General features: G+C 42.2%; 3 protein-coding genes across 3 annotated transcripts; 2 read left to right on the top strand and 1 right to left on the bottom strand.

Annotated features, from left to right (window-relative positions):
* Positions 1-205: 205 nt before the first annotated feature.
* Positions 206-1,570, bottom strand: gemin7 (gem (nuclear organelle) associated protein 7). Its single transcript, XM_053873354.1, has 2 exons — positions 1,495-1,570; positions 206-895 (listed from the first exon to the last, which is right to left on the bottom strand). The coding sequence occupies exon 2, from the start codon at positions 885-887 to the stop codon at positions 501-503; it is 387 nt and encodes a 128-aa protein (XP_053729329.1). The 5' UTR covers positions 888-895; positions 1,495-1,570; the 3' UTR covers positions 206-500.
* An 892-nt stretch (positions 1,571-2,462) lies between these two features.
* si:ch211-261a10.5 (potassium channel subfamily K member 13) lies at positions 2,463-5,488 on the top strand. Its single transcript, XM_053872233.1, has 4 exons — positions 2,463-2,805; positions 4,052-4,550; positions 5,384-5,406; positions 5,475-5,488. The coding sequence occupies exons 1-4, from the start codon at positions 2,463-2,465 to the stop codon at positions 5,486-5,488; spliced, it is 879 nt and encodes a 292-aa protein (XP_053728208.1).
* Positions 5,489-5,974: 486 nt separating this feature from the next.
* On the top strand, positions 5,975-12,889 carry calm3a (calmodulin 3a (phosphorylase kinase, delta)). Its single transcript, XM_053872884.1, has 6 exons — positions 5,975-6,376; positions 9,148-9,178; positions 9,392-9,535; positions 10,406-10,512; positions 10,909-11,044; positions 11,171-12,889. Exons 1-6 carry the CDS (start codon positions 6,374-6,376, stop codon positions 11,197-11,199), a joined length of 450 nt encoding a protein of 149 aa, XP_053728859.1. The 5' UTR covers positions 5,975-6,373; the 3' UTR covers positions 11,200-12,889.
* Positions 12,890-19,835: the final 6,946 nt, after the last annotated feature.

Raw genomic sequence — 19,835 nt, 5'->3', positions numbered from 1 at the left:
TTAACTCAAGTCATGGTCGATTTCTGCCTGACATGAAGAGTGGACACAGACAAACAAGAGACCAGCAATGGCAGTGAGCACATATTGAAATCAAGGATATCAAGGTCATGACCTTATAATGAAATTTAAATCCCAAACTGCTGGACATGATCGATGTGTCATAATAGACTGCTCTTAAAATCTATCTATAAGGAATTCAACACAATATTGGGTGTTTGTTTATTACAAAAATAAACAAAAAGTCACATGAGTGCAACATAACTTCAGTGGTAGATGAAGGAATTTAGCAAGGCATGAAAAATAACAATATAAAGGAACAGACGTGGAGAAAGAAGTTCTTGAAAATGCTCCACATTGAAGGTTGATTCAGTTGGGGGGTAGAAAAAAAAAAAGAGTCTGGCGCCCTCATGTGCTGAGACAACAAAACTACAGTTTGCACGGCACCCCAGACATAACTTTATGAAAGAAATCTGGAAAACGGGCACGTGAAATATCAATCTTCATAAGTCAAACGTGAAGGAAATCACATCCTGACATCTGAGCAGAGCCTCTTTTTGAACACCAATGGGAGTGTGCAGGTCAGACACTTGAAAGTTCAGCACGTCGATGTCAGAAGCACCGAACGTGGCCTCCACTTTGACGTTCTCATACATGTTAAATTGCACCTTCTTCTTGGTCATGGACAGGAGACACCTGAGGAAGGTCTCTCTCAGCACAGATCTGGTCTGTTGCTCCTCCTGCAGTTGATCGTGGTTGGTCTGCGACAACACTGAGGAAGAAATGGAAGTGTGACAGAGGGCGATGAAGCGCGGAGATGTGGGGTCGAATCCACGGCTGTTCAAGTCTGGGCCTTTCGGTAGCCGGAGCACGGACACCGGTGTTGCCATTGCACGACCTGAAATAAAGGAATTGCCAAAAATGATTAGCACACGACAAATATAAAGTGAATATCTGATCTTTAATAAATCTAAGATATATAAAGAGTCAGGGGTGGATACCCAGAAAAAGCTAACTTAAAGTCTGCTGTGCAAAAATAATATATATATATATTCTAATGTAAAACTGCTTAAGATAAAATTTGAATATTTTAGGTACTGCATGGCAGCAAAAGTAAACTCAAGCACAATTATAGAATCTGGTACTAAAGTTTACGTATTGTATATTTACCTTGATTGTGAATACCTTTCACAGTAGAAGTTATATATGTGTATATATAGTACATGATATATATTGTGAATTTAACACGAACGTTTCACAGTAATGAGAAGCAACGGACTACCATCAGTAAATCCATCAAAACTTAAATCGCTACATAAACGTGTCAGGAAACTACATTTATATCGTCATTTGGTTTTTGCTGGTAGCAACCTGAACTGGTCTCTACCGGAATTTGTTTTAAAAGGGGAATCCATACACAAAACCAATGCAAACATTGATTTAAACAAGCAACTTGTAAAGGACATGTAAAAAATAAACGTTGTAGAACGAACTTACAACCAGTAGCTTGAGACGACACGCCGACGTTCTTCCTCTACCAACGTTTCAAAACCACACCGACCACTCCTGCCACCTGCTGGTCAGGAGTGTACATGCACAAGCAAAGTTATTAAACAGGTGGTGGAGAAGCCACTGTTCAGGAAGGTGTTTGAAGAAGTGTGACTTAGAATTTGCTCCGAGCCGTAACGTCAACACGTGGCTCTGAAATTCCCGACTGATCATAATATTTGGGATAAAATTAGTTGTTTGGATAAAAAAGTCATTTGAATTTCTCTGAACCCTCGCACAAATATTGCTGTTTTTTTTTCGTCTCAGATCTCAGAAATTCAAACTGCACCGCTTCATAAAGGACTCTATTATTATCATTTCGAGGCTTAATAAACTGATGCTGACATACAATTATCTTATAAATTAGAAAGATAAACCAACAGTTTTATTGACAAGTAGTTTCACAAATTGAAATAGTAAGCCATTTTTGAAAATGAATGAATTGAGAATTAAAAATTGAATCAGAAAGAATATTTTAGTTTTACACTTTAATATTGTTTAATGCTATTTTAGACAAAATATTTTCTTATTTATTAAGGTACACAAGTCAACAGACTAATCCTTTTATTTTTCTCTGACTTAATTCAAAAACCAATTGATGTCATCACATTATTATGGGATGCAATCCTGGTTAAGGAAAACAGGTAGGACAGATCTGGGTCTGCAAACAGTCGTATTGTTTGCCCATCCAGTCAAATGTCTCTACAAATAAGGAGAATATGAGTGTGCGTTCATATGTTTCTGGCTCATAAAGGATGTGTAAAGACAGATTATTGAGCTGATGATAAGCAGCTATCACTGAAGAGCGTTAAAACCCCCGCAGACCCAGAAGCAGCAGACGCTCCAGAACCTCTGCTGTGTGTGGTTGGTTTAATGGTGGCATCATGAAAGAAGACAGTCACCTGAGAAAATTTCAAATGTTATTGAAAAGAGATTTCCTGCGTGGAAGCTTGTCTCCGTGCCACAGCTACGACACGGCCACTTTCTTGCTCCTGGGTTTTCTCATTGCTTTCTACATGCTGGCTGGAGCCGCTGTTTTTTCTGCTTTGGAGAGATCGGCTGAGCTGCAGGCCCATCGGCTCTGGAAGAAGAGGCTGAGGGACTTCAGCCAAGATTTCAACATCAGCTCCGAATCCTTGAAATCTCTGCTGCGTCACTATGAAGAGGCCAGGACAGCAGGGATCCGGACTGAACCGGGCAGAGCCCTGTGGGACATTCCAGGAGCCTTCTACTTTGTGGGAACTGTGGTGTCCACCATTGGTGAGTAGGAGAGTCAGGGAAACAGCACAACACTGCAATACACACACAAGACTCACAGTGGCAACATTACAATAATAAACCCTTGTTGTTTATTTATTTATTAGTTACTTCTATTGTTATTGTTTATTTTATTGTATTATTAAGTTATGTTCATTATTGCTCAATGTACCAAAGCACTTTCCTAGTTGGTGAGATCCTCACTGAGCAATGAATATCATTATTTTCAAAGTCAAATAATACAGCAAGAAGAAAGAAGAAGTATTAGTCAATTGAAACATATTAAAACAAACTAATAGATCATATTTATTTACATAAGACACATTATGTTTTCTGTACACTTGTGTTAAATCATGCCTAGAGGATTCACTCAAATCATCCATATATCAAATAAACGCAACAATCACTCATGTCGTGAACTGAAATACAATGCTTAGAATTGATTTTTGAAATACAAAGTCATTGAGTGTTTACAGAAAAATCCATACATTTTCACTTAAAATTAAATAGCCCACGAGCATGTGGGATAAAAATTAAACCAGCTCTATCTCTGGCGATCAATAAACAGTCTGCTCTGCATATCTTTGATCGACCCCATCATGGCGGAGAGAGCAGCGATGAGCAGGGACTTGTGTATTTACTGACTCTTATCGCTGATGTAACCGCGTCCTGTGGGTTTTGTTCCACCTGCTATTTAAAGAAGAAAATGATGGAATATATTGATATCCAGATCGGAATCACAACTGTGTTGAGCACCAAATAAGGTCATAGAAACGTTTGTTCTTCTCAGTAGAGAAACTTTCCAACTTAATAACTAATAATCTAATAACTTAACAGAAGCAGCTGTCCAGGAAAAAGTTTCTTGGTGTCAAGTAATATTGGAAATTTCAGGTTGAGCGGAGTGCCCTCTAGTGGTAAAAAAAAAAAAAAAATCGAAGGGCGTAATTTAAAAATGTGTCCCTTATTATTATTATTGTTTTTAATAATAATTATAACACAGTATACAGCATATTTAGCACCATTATTATTATTATTTTGTCATAAAATAGCCTGTGGTAGAATAAAAATGTGGTTTAAATATAGAAATGTCTACATTTTTGTTCTTTATCTATTTGGGCATTATTCGCATTTTATTTATCCTGGTTTTCACCGCATATTGTAATACCCTGTTTATTATAAATAAACATAAACTATCACGTCAGCTACTATTTTGATGAAGTAACAACACAATCTAATGATTTCCTTCCAGGTTTCGGAGTGTCTGCCCCATCGACAACAACTGGGAAGGTCCTGATAGTTATCTACGGTCTGTTTGGCTGCCCAGCAACGATACTTTTCTTTAACCTGTTCCTGGAGAGAGTTGTGTCAGCGCTGAGCCTTTTCACAACCTGGCGGCATCATACTGGATCCATCAGCTCGCAGGGAAAAGAGAGTTACGGTGTATCGAAGCCGTCTGTATACTGCATCGCCACGGCACTGTTTCTCGCCGTCCTCGTGGTTTCATGCGTTTTCGGCCTGATTTATTCAGTGATGGAGGGCTGGAGTTACCTGGAGTCCCTGTACTTCTGCTTCGTGGCCTTCAGCACCGTGGGATTCGGCGACTTAGTCAGCAGTCAGAGAGAACAACACGAAAACATCCTGGTGTACCAGGTGGCCAATTGCCTCATGATGCTTTTTGGAGTGTGCTGCACTAACTCTCTGTTCAATATCATCTCCGTGATCATCAGACAAGGACTGAACGGCCTAATGGGGACATTCATCTGGGCTTATGACCACGTCTGGGGCTATAAGGAGCATTTGCGACTGTTTAATCTCTGTGTCTCTGGTTCTGAGCCAGACGAATCTACAAGTCATCAGCATGTGCAAGTGGTGTCCACTTGAGACAGGGACATTTCGTGAAGGTCAAGTGTCTCCAGTCCTGCAAATACCTCACAGAAAACATTCAGTTACAAATAAGATCCAATAGATATTGATCAGTTCCACTTTTTAATCCTCAGTCTACTGGGGCGCAGTGTCTTTTTCATACACTAAATAGAATGATAAATTACTTATTCAACTCAAAAATGGGCCTTGATCATATGTGATTGTGATTGTATTTCACCATCTCCAACTTGATTAAATTCTTGATTTTCAAAGTGTCCTCAGTTTTCCTCCTCCTTCTTTTAGCTGGTTCCATCTGGAGTTGCCACAGAAAGTCAGCCTCCCCTCTTCATTTACCTCATATGTTGCACCCCACTTCTCCTTTTTTCCAGAAATATGGACAAAAATACTGAAATATTTTAGTGATATGATTATTTATTGTAAAATAAAATTGATAATTAGGTTGTTTTCTTCATAATGAAACGTATATTAGCCGGCATATGAACTTGAGATGCAGAACAAGCGACTGCATCTGACAGGAACTTTCCCATTCATCCTGAAGGTCACGGTGATCTGTTGCTGCAGGTGACGACATGTGGCACAGTCTTGTGATGGAGTTCTGACACGAGATTAGTGAAGCCTTGATGGGTGTTTCTCCTCATCCTCATCTGTGAGGATGACTATGGTACGGATGAATTGAGGCACACAAACGGTTTAATAACAAACGGTTAAACGGAACCTGTTGTGTGTGTCATCAAAGTGAAAGTCACATGGGGGTTGACTGTAAACTCACAATACACCTTTGTTTCAAGTGGAAACATCGTGAAAGTCTGGACAATTTGAATTTTGGTGAGGACGAACGTGGACTAGCTTTATTTTATTTACAGCTTCTTGTTTCTCAATTGCTCTTCACCACCATGTTTTTCCCCCCTCTGTTAACAAAGATAAATAACTGTTACACTGAGAGGAAATGATGAAATATGTCAGTGGAGCGCATGGAACTATTTATAGACACATTTTTTTGGTTAAATTTGTTCGACATTTACCACATATCAATGGTATATATAATAGAATATGCAATAAATAAACGAATCTAATCAAAATATTATGCCTTTGTTACTTTTATTTTTGTCGAAAAAGAGCAATACATGATTAAAAATCTCCCCTTTGAAGTTGTTATTGGAATTATTTGTTGCTTTTATTGATACATGCAGGCAGCTTTATTAAAAAGAAAAAGGTACAAAAGAATATTAATAGCGTTGGCACCTCTCATCCTCCATACATATCCTGGCTCGAGACGCTGTGGTGGGCATGGTATCATTGCGCGCTTTGTATTATAGTGCTCCAAAATAATTTGGCCTTGTAAATCAATATTTACAAAAAGCAAATTATACTCGGATGTCCAACGATGTTAGCAACACTTTCATCGCAACACTGACTCATCCGCGCGTACTGCGGTGACACAAAGAAGCAACTAAGAAATTCATGGGCGGAAGGATCCCTTTTCAAAATAAGGCGCAGCAGCCGGCGTCATTGGATTGGGGTTTCCGGGCAACTCGAGCGCAATACTGGCACGCTGCCTTCCTAGACTTGTGCTGTCGTTTTAAGCATATAACCTCACTTAGCCAAAGCCAAGGAACCATTTACCTCTCGTTAACGGTTATACCGTTCTTTATACCTTCTACAAAAAGCGCCGCAAGTTAACGGGACGATGGTGAGTACAAGCTAAAGCTAGCTAGCATCCCTGCAGCCAGGTTAATGGTGATTTAAATGTGTCTGAAATGCTTGTTAATATTGAAATGCCTCTGCTGAAATGCATCCTCACTCTGTGTGCTGTACGGGTCGCGTTATAAATGACGGTAATGAGAAGCGCGAGCGTTCGGTTAACGCTAATATCTCTGTAAATCCGCATATCAGAGCAGCGCTCGCGCTTCATCCAGTGTATTCGGAGTGTTGCCTTCTAAATTCCAGCTGTTTTCAAGCGATGTGGCATGGCAGTTATTTTCGACCGACATGCGCAACAAGCCGAAAACGGCCGTAATCGGCAGCAATAGCGATTACATAAGAATATAGCCCACAGGTAGCGGCGAGCGGCTCATCCTTGACGCTGATCGTTTACTGCGAATGTGCAATGAATGAGCCCCATTCAAAGCGGACTGGCGCTTCTACGTATTGCGCCATGATATTAGACCGCATTCTGTCTTTGCCACCCCTCTTTCTGCGCCTCCCTTCCCCCCGCATTGAACCAGACCATGCTTGGTGCAGTAAGCTGTCAGCACCCGCAGTGCACCCTTCAACGTGGGACCCAGCCGTTTACAGGATCTGTAATATCTAGCGAGAAGTGCGGTTATCTCATCCAGTGCCCCACTTAACAGCAAGTCCACGTCTTATTTTGAAAGACAGCCTGCTCCCTGATATGGATGTTGTTTGCCAAGCAAGTGGAGGAGACAATATCCGCCACATGCTGCTCAAACACAAGTTGTGAGAAAACAACTGCAGCACTTTCGGTTTTAACAGTGCAAATGGCTCTGAAAGGAAACTTTTCGTTGCATTCTAAACATTCTCCGGCCCAGCGATCTCATCCAGACACCTCTTGCTTCAACAACACCTACTTGGTCGGCAGTGGACAGACTGCAGTGTGTCTTGCGCCCTTCTTTTTACCCCCCCTCCCCTATAATCCACCAGGATGAGTCATGAAACTGAATGGAAGAACACATGGCTTTATGGAAACCTAACACTCCAGAACGCTCTTCACTATTCCCTTCACTGCTGGCGATATTAATTAATTTCACTTTCACCATTTTTTGTCCACAAATATTTGTGAGCCATCTGAATTAACTAACACATAAAGGACACATGATTTGCAGTTTAATTTAAAGTAAGACTTCCTTTGATCATAGCCACAAGACATGTTTAATATCATAATATGGCTAATGGATAACGTTTAGACCACGTGGACCGATTTGTCGATGGTTTTATTTGCTCTAACAAAAGGAAATCATTCCTAATTTAACAATTTCAAGTAAATTTGCTAAGATTTTGATTGTTGTCTAACTGTTAATGTCTTAGTATACATGTTATAATTGTAGCAATATAAAATACATTGGCAGGGTTTCCCGCAGCGCTTTAGCAGTGTAAGGGCCCCGTACGCTGGGATTTCACAACCTATGGGGAGCTTTTTTTTGGGAAAATGTAGTGAAATGTGACTCCACGGTCAGTGATCTCTCACTGGAGCGTTTGTGTAGCACTGCCGCCTTTTGAGGTGGGACCTTAATGAGGACCATGAAGGAAGTACAATGCACTCTGCTTACGTGTTCCCTGTACTAAGTCACGTTATACGTGAGAATTCCTTTTACCAGACTCATGGCAAATACATCTCTTTTAGTACCAAGGAGACCAATAGCCGATGAGAAAGTTAGATTCAAAGTTGAAATGGCTCTGAAAGTTATTGTGGAAGAATAAAAAGCATCATAGTAGCACAGGACTTGCTAACTATGTGTCTTTAGTTTTCCTTTAGATGCCATTTACGATCAAAATAAATATTTTTGAATACTATCCGACCACATTTTGACTGCCATCACTCGTGTTTTGCTTTCTCTCAGTGAATTCTCTGTTTTCCTCATCTGCTAGTCATCACATGACTGAGCCGATGCAGACGCCACTTATCAGGCAACAGCTGCCGAGGCCAAGAGTTCTGTCGTTTTTGTGAACTCCAATGTGTGAGGCTGTGGTTCATTGCTGTGATATTCAGTGTGCTACTTATGCGACCCTGTTCATGGCTCACTAATTATAGCAGGTGGGTGTATTTTGGGCTAAGGAGTTTTCATACCAATCCCTCATCACATTTTCTCATTTTGAAGTGGACAAGATGACTGGCGTAGGCTGCCCTGCTGGGACTGTTTGGATGAGTGTTAAGTCTAGTGACTTATCGTCTGGTATAAATGATCAGTTGAAAAAACTGTCCAATAAAAAAGTCCCGATGCACATTCTCTGTTAACAGATGAGATACGTTTTTAACCTCAGTGATCCAGGACTGCTCAAAACCAGGGTCTCCTCAGCATGAAACCTAAAAAAAGAAATTGAAAATAAGGTGTTTAGGTTGTACAATACTTCCCCCTTAATGTGCATTAAAGCCCCTGCCGGTATCAATGCAGTTATGTTAATATAGATCAGTTTTTAAGTGAGCAACTACACATGGGTTAGATTTATGTTTAACATGCCACATTATGTTGAACTTGGGTGATGTTCATTTTTTATTTAGGTCTTTAGAAAAAATGGATTTTGTCACTTTTATTCTTACTGCCAATACTCTTTACATCCTCTTTGAGTTGCTTTAGTTTTAGAAGTTTACCTTTGTTGTACAGTATTTGTTCTTCCCATCAAAGTATGTTGCGAAAAAGGATGTGTCATGGAAGAATGAAATGGTTGATTAAAGATTGGCAAGCAACAATGGAGAGAATTGATGTTTGAATTATTGTCTCACAGGCTGATCAGCTGACCGAAGAGCAGATTGCAGGTGAGTTTTTTGGTGCATTTTAATTGCTTGACCTCTTTAGGCTTCATTTTGACCGCTGTTATTGGACTCAGTGATTAGATTGCTGATGTTTCACCACTTTTTTCACTAAAGTGTCCAGTTCTAGCTTTCAATTCTAATTCTGCCGTACTTTACCAAACGACATGCAATGGTGTGGCTGTCAGTAGTCTAACCCAGTTCTTTGGATGCACACAGAGTTCAAGGAGGCGTTCTCACTGTTTGACAAAGATGGGGACGGTACCATCACAACCAAAGAACTTGGGACCGTGATGCGCTCACTGGGACAAAACCCCACGGAAGCCGAGCTGCAGGACATGATCAACGAGGTGGATGCTGACGGTGAGGAGATGTGCTTGTGAGGACTTCAGACCGCTTCTAGCTCCAAATATATACATATATGCCACACACATACTTGGCATCTGCATGGATATTCTTGTCCATGTCAGTATGATGTTGGCATCTTTTAGTGTAATCTTTATTTTGCTAGTTTTGGAGCCCCTGATGGTGGTTTTCCTCTTGCATGTTGTCCAGAGCCACTATTAACATGCCGTTGTTTTTGTGTGATGCCGTCTTCTTTGGCACAAAAGTAAGCTGCTGCCTATTATGAGTGCGTGTTGAAGAGGTGGGCTTCGAAAGGAGTCGGAGTTTCAAGCTGTTAGTGGCAGTTGAGTTTGAATAAAGACACTGTAGACACTAGACTCCATAGGTGAATGTTTTTTTTTTTTAAGAATGGGTGAGGATATATTTGGAAAATATCACCTCTCTCACTGAGACAGAGACACAGCAAGTGTTAGCCTCACAATTCCCAACTGTTCACAGCACAGCTACAGCAAATGTTGATATGCTTCTGAATGCACATTAAAAAGACCTTTTAATTCAACCAGCTTAACTTTCTCGGTCATTGGCCAAAATATGAGAATCCACTCCTTTTAAAAATGAGCCCGATAGATGTGAAGGATTCACAACCAAAGCAAACGTACAGTTTAATGCCGTTCGCTCATTCTCTCGCTTGTGCCTCCCACACTCCTCTTGTTGCTCACAGAAATTGCTTGATAATGGATAGCGAGGCCACTTCTTTCAAGTTTAGTAAAGTGGGTAATTTACATGCTTCTGTTTAACCCCACAGACGCTGTCTTTCTCTGATGCTCTTCTAATAATAACGTGTCAAATGCAGCATCTAAGCTGGTGTCTTGGTCGCACTGTTTTTAGGTAATGGCACAATAGACTTCCCGGAGTTTCTGACCATGATGGCGAGGAAGATGAAGGACACTGACAGTGAGGAGGAAATCAGAGAAGCCTTCAGGGTCTTCGACAAGGTGCGGGTCAACCCCATTTTGGGCATGTTTCTTCACATTATTTACACTTTTGAGAGGCTTACAGGGAACCTTTTTTAATGGTGGACTTGAGAGAAGGTGAATATGTCACAAAGATCAATGGAGTAGCACTTTCCCAAAAATAAATATGGCTGCTGAATTACATGTGATGAATCAGTCTTGAATGACTCTTAGTTTGTTCTACCTCATGTGAAGCGGAATCCTGTAGTAGAGATTGTACAGCCCAACATATGGGAGATCTATTCATCACGAAGTTTTTACAAGTCTTAAAATCTTAAAACAACAGAATATTTTCAAGGTGTTTTCAGGGTGATGTGGTCTAGTCCGGTGTTGACCTGAGCTGAGGCGGTGTGTGAATGCGGTCGTGTTCCTTCTCAGGATGGAAATGGTTACATCAGCGCTGCTGAGCTCCGACACGTCATGACCAACTTGGGGGAGAAGCTCACCGACGAGGAGGTGGATGAAATGATTCGAGAGGCGGACATCGACGGCGACGGTCAGGTCAACTACGAAGGTGAGTGTTTAATAATGCAAGCTGATGGAACATTTGAAGAGGGAGTGAGGAGGGAGAGACATGTAGCAGGTGGTCAGAAATGAGTCTGAGTCTGGCGACGTTGATCTGTTCTCTGTCTCCATCCAGAGTTTGTCCAGATGATGACCGCCAAGTGAAGAGAAGACTGAAGTCTCTGTTCATGTTTCTTGTCCTCTTGACATCTCTGTCTTTAAGAACAACAAAGGAACTACGAATCAAACGGTTAACAAATTGCCCCCCTAAAAACGATCAATCTGTAGAATATTTGTGCGACTTCTGAGGCGTCTGTCTGTCGGACAGGACAGTGAATGGACCAAGTGTTAATGTGGGCCACCGGCCTTTTCTTCGCCCAAGGTTGCGCCGAGTCATCCAGCTATATGATTTATTTAGAGGTAAAAGCAACACAGAAATTGCAAGCAGCGACGAACCAATACCAGAGTTCCTCTAGGGAAAAATCTTCTTTTCCAGTATTCAACATTGACTCTTTTGTGGCTGTGGTGAGACTCTACCAATTTGATTACTCTTGTTGCATGCACCTTTTCTGTGGCTCATGTCTTGACAAGGTGGTTCTGAACCCATGAGAGTGAGTGGACAGAACGTGTACACAGTGGAGGTATATACATGAATATCTAGCTATATTTCTGTAATATATGTGTCTCTATTTACAATCTACAGAGCCAATGACTGCAACACAAGGGGTTCCATGTTGGGAAGGGGGATCTAGAATCTGAAAGAGTTTAGACGAGCGAAGCGGTGTAGGAGGGTTCACTTCTCTCCTGGGCGTCGAGTATTGTCTGAGTGGCAGGGTTGGTGTCACCGGGGAGTTTAGCCATCAGGACGATCTCACACTTGACAACTGCAGTTCCTGCAAACGGATATCCTGATGATATATTGATGTAATGCTTTATAAATGTTATCAATATCAATGTATTATGACAAACTTTGCTCACAAGAATATATCTATATCTATATATATTGGTGTATCGTAAAGTTTGCATTGCTTATTGTTGTGGAAAATGACCTGTGAACTGTTCTCTTTGGTTTTCAAACGTGCCATAATACTGTACAGGGTTTCCCGCAGGGCTGTGTTGTTAAGGCGGCGCTGCCTTCGCCAACACTGCTACGTTCTCCCGAAAACAATCGGCCTTACACAGCGTCAGCAGCAGAGGTTTATCTTCTGTTTGCTGACACCAAGCTACAACAATCTCTCTCTCTCTCACCACTGACTGAACAGACTGTGATGTCACAGGCTCCGCCTCCCGCATGCCGCCGCCTTGACTGACAGATCTTCTGCGGGAAACCCTGCTTTGACTTACTCAACTTTCCTGCTCGTAGTCCATCCGACTGAAATAACCTTCTTGATATAACAGAATATTAGAATGCACACCGTGATTATAGTCGACTTTGGTTTCACCCATGTGGATATGACAACGTTCTGTCTTAAAATAAGAAAAGGAAGTAACCAGGTTTGGCCGCCTCTGCTGTGGCTGCTCTTGTGTTCCACTCATTTATTTGTCCTTGTTGTCGTCCGATCTCGGATTTGTAGTCCAGTGGTTCAAACTTCAATCTGCTTGCTCTTTTACTCGACTGTATATTCACCAATACTCCTCGTTCTCTGGGTGGTGCGTTTCATTTAGACTGTTTGAATTTCCGGTAAAGTGGAATGTCGACTGGCTTAAGAGGAAGACTGAAGCTTGATTTGATGCAATTTGAATTGGTTTCCTTGGATTCAGATGATCGAGATGGCGAAGGTGGAGGGATCTATACAACCATGTAAAGATGTTATATATTTTCCATGAATCAATAAATTGACTGAGCTTTACTTCACTTGAAATGTTTGGTGTGCGTGTGTTTGGAAACTTGTCACAGCAAGTCAGTTGACTAAACCCTATCCTGAGTAGTGTTTTACCCTAAAGTGGCACATTTATTTGGTAAGCTGCTGGATTGCACTCTGACCTGTCCATGCACTGGTGAAATAAATGGCTGGCGACTTGCTTTATCCACTCATGGCTGGTAAATTGCCCATAATGCGCTGCGGCAGTAGAAGTAACTGTTTACAAGTGTTGTGTTCTCACTTTGCTTCTGTATCATATGAGTGAGGACCAACGTTCTGCTCCATTTTAGTGGCTCATCCGCTGTGCTTGGTTTTCCTCTGACCTCTGTGGAGTGACCAGACCGTTCAACAGCAGAACTTGTTCGTGAGGTGGCTGGTGACAATGTTTTGGCTACCAGGTGTCATTTGAGTGTAATCGCCTTCTTGAGTCCGACCAGTATTGGAGAAATACATGGCAGACGATCCGTCTGTTTTCTATTTTCACACCAGCCACCAGGAGGGAAATCTATTTTCAACAAGAGAAACCATTTAATTGCTCTTCATCTTTGCGCCTGAGCCTGGAAGAGCGCAGGCATCGCGTCCAGATGGCTGAGAACGGGGTCACGAGAGGTCGCATTTACTGGTTCGCACTATATTTGGCTTCCTGTGGGATAACACTGCAAGCAAGTGGTAATCTGGGTCAGCAGGGGTCGCGACCTTGCATTCCAAAGGCTATAAAAATAAACCCCAGCGTCATCGTGGAGTGACCACGGCAGTCATTAGCTAATGTCATGAGCTTTTATTGAACCCTGGCAGTGGCGTTTCAGTTAAGTGGATGAGCGGGTTAACTCTGTCGCAGGTTTGTGCCGCCTCACTGGGCGGTGACGCCGGTTGCCAGGTCAGAATTGTCAGTCAAAAGCGAGGGCTTGAACATGAAGCAGGACGTTGCCAGACAATGATCATGTTTATAACTCACTTCCCAGACTTCTGGAGACACTCATCTTTGCAGAGCACCGACTCAACAACTCGGGCAGAGTAAAATGTCCAGTATGATTATGTTCCACCTCATCTTACCACTTGAGGGCGCTGTACCGTCGCTCAAATCCATCCACCCTTCTAAAGCAACATCAGCATCAGCTGTATGGCAGGTCAGTGAGGTGCTTTGGTGCATCGTGCAATTATGAACAAAATAAAATAATAATAATAGTAAAAAAACAATGGTAGAAGTAACAAATACACAAACGTTTGTACCTTACAGACAAATTTGGTTTTTGCTAATGCTGTGCTCCCGTTTAACACATTAATGTATATTTGCTCATAGTAATAATCTTCCACTCATGTATCATCTCACCTGATCTAATCTCATCCTGCAGCTCGTCTTGATACACCTGTTTAAAATATTAATCCATTTTTCCATTTTTGTTCTGGTACTTTCCAGCCACTGCATGGCGCTGTTGCGCCAGAAAACAGCGGTTTACTGCCTATAATGCGCCTGGAATTTTGTTGAAAACCAAATAAAAAAACTCGTGAATAAACATAAACCCGCCGCCATTCACATGTGAACAGCGGGTGTGTGTTGTAGCGTGTTTTCTGACGCCGCACCCGCTGTTCCTGATGCTGTACAACGCAATTATTCCATTTTACTGGGAGGAGCAGGTTTGTTGGGAGGCGCCCGGTGTCGCCTGGCCTCACCTTCTCTGAGGCTATTTTAAGGTTCGGTCTACGAGTAGACGATGAAACATTGATGGCAACCACTATTTTTTGTCTTAAAAAGAATCATTGAAGACTTTCCATGTGTTAAAGATGAACGTCAGACGTGCCACTTTGCGCATGACAGACGCCGCCTTTGTCACTTCAGCCAATGATGAATCGGCTGAATATAGAATTTATATATCTTATATGTTAATGCTCATTTGAAATTAAATAATCACTCAGATTAAAAAACTAAATTAAAAACTGATTTGACAATGAATTTCTTCCAGTCCATCTGTTTTCATGTTTCGAAACGTTCCAAATTCAACTTATATTTACATTTTTTTATCACCATATCGGAGAGTTAACATGAGTTAAATCACAATGCTTGCAGCGTTTTTCTTCTACATTTGATCCGGCAGAACCAAATTAACTTGAAGTGCAGTTTTTCCTGTTTCCATTGTCAACGGATGATTCACATGGACTCAATTTCACGTCACTCTGGAACAGAACTGCTCAAAGGTCACTCTCCATTCGCCGTGGAGAGAAAAAAAAAAGCCGCTCAGTTTCATGCACATCACGACAGGAACATGTGAAAGCAGGTCCAGATTCTTGTGTTTCACTGACGCGCTGTCGTGAATCATCAGAACATTTCTCCATCTGGGAAATGCCCGGCATGTCTTCTGTTTCTTCAGTGATCGAGCAAAACAGAGAAGAAAACAGAAGTGACAAACTATTTTAGGTCCAGAAAAAGGAACAATGATGAGTCTTGAACAAAGAGGTTTGTGCTTTGAGTGTGGCAGTTCTGCTGTTGACCTTGTTGTGTGGACCTGTAGTGTCACACGATCATGTCATGTCTTAAAAAATTATTTTTTAGTCCGTATATAATTATGTACATGTTGTTTATTTTCCCATACAATTTAACACTTAAAGAAAAAAAAGACAACAGGGGACCTTTGTAAGTGCAGGAGTTCCTGGTCCACTGATCACACTGATGCACAAGACACGTGGCAGCTAGGATGATAACAACAACAACAAACATGGAGGAATCCCTGAACAAAAGCAAACAAAAGCTTCTGTTTGCTTTGGTTCAGGGAGGTTTTTCACTGCACAATGGCCAGTGTTTCCACTACTCTGAATGGACTTGAAATTCTTATAACATTGAAATTCTTATCCAAATATTTTCAAGACATTAAAAGAGCTTTAGTTTAAATATATATAAAAACTTGAATATAGCCACCATCGTGATTTATTGTGCTATTGTCAAACTGATGCAATAGAAATGTGTGGTTTAAATGTATGTATGTCTCCATCATTAGTTTCACTAATATACCGAATTCATTCAAATTGAAAAATGTTGCTTCTTGTGGCAAATATTCTTATACCATTAAACTGCAACCCAGTTCTGCTCATGCTTCGATGAGGTTTCCTGGAAAACAAGTGAGACAGCAATGACACAACACTGAGCTCCATTTTCATTGGTAATGCGTCGATGGCAGGTCAAAACAACAGCAACTGCGACTCCCACGTGTTGCGGTTTTGTCTGTGTTCTGAGGCGTGTGTTGTTCTTCTCATAGATTGTTTCCTGATGTCAACATCGCGGGTATGAGCTTGGTAAAACTCCCCTCCCGAGGTTGAACAAAGTGAGGCCGGCGGATTAGGTCTGTAACTCGGTGACGTTCTTTGACCTCTGACATCACTGGACGACCATAATCCGATTGCTCCTCCGCGGTTCCGGTTTCTAATGTGGCCTCTTGGGAAATCTCTGCTGAGGAGACAATGGAAAGAATAACTTTGGAGTTTTGCATCACTTCAGACGGACAAATTCCATTATGGGTCAAATGACATCAGACAGGGTGAGCCAGCGCAGGCCTGGCTCATTACGGCTCTATTACACGCGGCTGTGAGTCGTCTTCCTGGCGGGGAACACCCTGCTTCCTCTCCGCTTCAGTGGAAGAGCCTCAGCATCCCTGTGCTTCAACATCCATCTTCTCATATGTGTCTATATGTTGGCGGCTCCCACCACGAAGGGTTGAGTGGGAGCGGCTCGGCGGCGGTGTCATGGCCGCCGGGTATTTCCTGCACTCGCTTTTTCACTTATAGCGAGTTAACAGAATGATCAGCATAAACTCATTTGAAAATGCAGGTGTGCAGAAGCCCTTCTGACTAGAGTCGACTTGCTCATGTGTTGTGCTTCTCTCACACAAAAGCACAATTCCCACAACTCACTTGGCTGGAATTGGATTGTATCTTCTCCCTAAGGTTGTTTTGGTTTCCCACAGTCCCAAAACACGCTGAAAAACATTTTAGGAAATTCAATTTTCCAAGATCATAGCGGACGCAGAGCTTGAGAACAAAGAAGGACTCTCAGGCTCTCTCCTGTCACTGAGTGCTTCCTCTCGCCCACAGCTGAGCGTCATGGAGCTAAAGAAAGCAAGCAACGATTTGCAAGCATTGATCCACCTCTCTGTCCGTGTCCCTGTGCTCCACGGTTGCCATGAGCTTCATCCCAAAATGAGTCTCCTCCACTGGGTCTCTGAGAAGCTCAGTCATCCAGGACAGAATCCAAGCTGAACTTCTGCACTGAGGGATGCCAGAGCTGGTGGCCTTTCCTGCAGATGTTCTTTAAATTCCAGGCAGAAACATCGCCCAATGACACACTGCAGGCCACACCCTCATGAGCTCTCCCAGTCAAGCGAGTCTGGCACTGGTGTGGGAGCAGAGATCTAAAGGAGGTTGATGAGCATGTGGTGACCCTGAGGTCAGTTTAAGACACGGAACCTTGGAGGAAGACATGGACTTCAGGTGCAAGGATTGCATCACCAGTTTCTGTGATCAAATCTGTTTGTGGTGCTGACTCCACCACTGCCGGTGAACTAGCTTACTAACTTTGAAGCACTTGCATCGACGCGTCATTCCTCCGCCCCACGAGTCAAGAAGCAACACATGAAAGCTGCTGCATATTATCAGCCTAATGAAGCGTGTTGTTCTGGCCTCAGTTACATGGTGAGCGATGGGTTCCAGGATTCTTCATGACGTCCCTCCTGCGCACATTTGCATCCTTCTCACGCCGCTCAAGCACTGAACTCATTTCCAGGCAACACGGCAGCAGCTTCCAGGAACACCAGAGATGCAATGATCACCATCAGGGACAAAAAAACAAAGTTGTTAAGGTGGTGGGACCGAGCCTGAACACGGACTGAACACATGTTGTAGCTGCATTTACTGTTAAAAGCAAAGACGCCTCCAAGCACCTGTAGACTGTACCAGGTCTAGCTGTCGACGTTCTACTGTTCCACCTGCCACATGACTTCTTCCCAAAATTATATGGAGGATAAGTGATGCCTATGTCACTGTCTGTGTGTGTCTCACTTTGTCAATATGGGACCTACAATGGACTGGCAACCTGCACAGGGGGTCCACACCTCTTGACCTCCCAGAAGTTCTGCTGACCTTCATTCCCATCCTCTCCAGCTCCAGACATGAAGAACATTACTTCACTCCCTTTAAAATAAAATAAAATAAAATAAAATTCATGTCACTGCCGCCAATGACAACAAAGACACTGACACACATCAAAGACATTAAAAGATAAAAAATAAATACAAAAAATATCGAAAACATCAACAAATCATAAGCAAAAAAAAAGAATGAAAGTGGAGTCACAAGCACTCAAACAACTCAATACAAATGAATAAATACCTATAACATATAAACAAATATGATGACAAAAGAAATAAAATATAAGTAAAGCTAAGTACACAGATAATATATAAACAATGATAAAGTACATAAAAAAATTATAAATAGATAGATAATAAATAAATAGGAGCGGTTTGATCCTGTAAGCAAGTTGAATGAAAAAAGTTTTTTGGGCCATAAAACATGCCCAAAAGAGATGTGGTCATAAGCTAGAAAAAAGATGGAGGAAGTGAGTTTTCTCTGCAGGTGTCTGGACTCTGCGTGGCTCTTCTTCAGGTCATTTCCCTCAGTTTTGTAATTCTCTCATGTATCTTATTGTTATGTCTTTTCTTCGATCACTTTTCTTCTCTCCTCTCAGGTCATTCTTCGCTCGCTGGTGCACTAATGGTACCTCCGCTGAAGGGCCAACCTAAAATCAATGTACCAGGAATTTATCATAGAGCTCCATAATGACTTCAGGAAAATCGCACCTATTCCCTCTTAAACAGGAAACTTGTTTTCCCATTATTGTGCGGAGTGATCTACTCTGTTGCTGAACAATCATCTCCCGACATCCACATCCATGTAAAGAATCCTTATGTTATGATGGAAGAACCAATCATTCCTCTTCCATTTCCTCCACATGTCATTTATTACCTCCCTGCAGAGGAACAGAACCACCACTAAAATCAACAACGCTTGTGAAGAGAGACGCTGCAACATTTTCCAAACAGAAGCCGGTAGCTTGTTCCTAAACAGCAGATCTGTTTTTTCCACGCGGCTCTATAGGGTCCTCTCTCCATGAGGGATCCTTCCCATCCAGCTTTTTAGAGGCACATTTCTGTAGAGGTGTCACATGACCTGAAATATAGAGTTACATAATCTGTGGCGACCAAGTCCCGTCTCATTTTTCGCTTATAATCCCAACGCTATTCTAGTGAACAGCGTTTGCAGCCAAGTCAATATTCTTACATGTTATTGCTTGTAGTTTTGCATTTGAACTTTGGGCTCCTTTCCTTTTCACGAGCGTCTCACTTTCATTTCCTCATATTTTCATGTCTAAGAGACACAAAAACGTTTTCTCCAAGGCTGGCAAAACAAGAATAAAAGACAAACAAAGCCTGATTTTCCTTCCCAGCTGGAACCTCCCAAAGGTCCTCTGTCTTTGTGGTTTGAAATTGTGAACAAAGAAACAGTGTAAGAAATGATATTTATGATAACAAATAGAAAAATAATTGGCCCCAGCACCAGTGCCTGATGGGACCTCCACAGTCGCTCTTCAGGAGGCCCCTGAAGCAATTCTTAAAATCGGATTGAGGCGTCTAAAACAACCTTTGGTCATGTGATCTACACAACTCAGGACACTCCTGCGTGTCCTCTCAGCAGTACCTCCAACTTCCTAGACCTTGTATGGACCCCCAAACAAAGTTATTCACGAGCGCCCCGCCACACTTCCCAGAGACCGTCCGTCGTGCGTCTCTCCCTCCTCCGCTCAGCAGTGACCATCGTCATCCAACTCCCGCGGAGACGCAGTTGCCCACCTCGAGTCGTGAACCGAGCGCGCTCGAGTGGGCGGGGTCATCACCA

Source organism: Synchiropus splendidus, chromosome 8 (genome assembly GCF_027744825.2).
Source record: "Synchiropus splendidus isolate RoL2022-P1 chromosome 8, RoL_Sspl_1.0, whole genome shotgun sequence".
NCBI classification, from domain to species: domain Eukaryota; kingdom Metazoa; phylum Chordata; class Actinopteri; order Syngnathiformes; family Callionymidae; genus Synchiropus; species Synchiropus splendidus.
The sequence above is the reverse complement of the archived record's forward strand: the minus strand, read 5'-3'. Positions and strand labels throughout refer to the sequence as shown.

Coding starts and splice junctions, on each gene's coding strand:
- gemin7 (XM_053873354.1), bottom strand. CDS start 887: ATGGCAACACCGGTGTCCGTGCTCCGGCTACCGAAAGGCCCAGACTTG.
- si:ch211-261a10.5 (XM_053872233.1), top strand. CDS start 2,463: ATGTTATTGAAAAGAGATTTCCTGCGTGGAAGCTTGTCTCCGTGCCAC. Junction 2,806..4,051: donor AACTGTGGTGTCCACCATTG/GTGAGTAGGAGA, acceptor ATTTCCTTCCAG/GTTTCGGAGTGTCTGCCCCA. Junction 4,551..5,383: donor CAAGGACTGAACGGCCTAAT/GGGGACATTCAT, acceptor ACGGTTTAATAA/CAAACGGTTAAACGGAACCT.
- calm3a (XM_053872884.1), top strand. Junction 10,513..10,908: donor CCTTCAGGGTCTTCGACAAG/GTGCGGGTCAAC, acceptor GTTCCTTCTCAG/GATGGAAATGGTTACATCAG. Junction 11,045..11,170: donor CGGTCAGGTCAACTACGAAG/GTGAGTGTTTAA, acceptor GTCTCCATCCAG/AGTTTGTCCAGATGATGACC.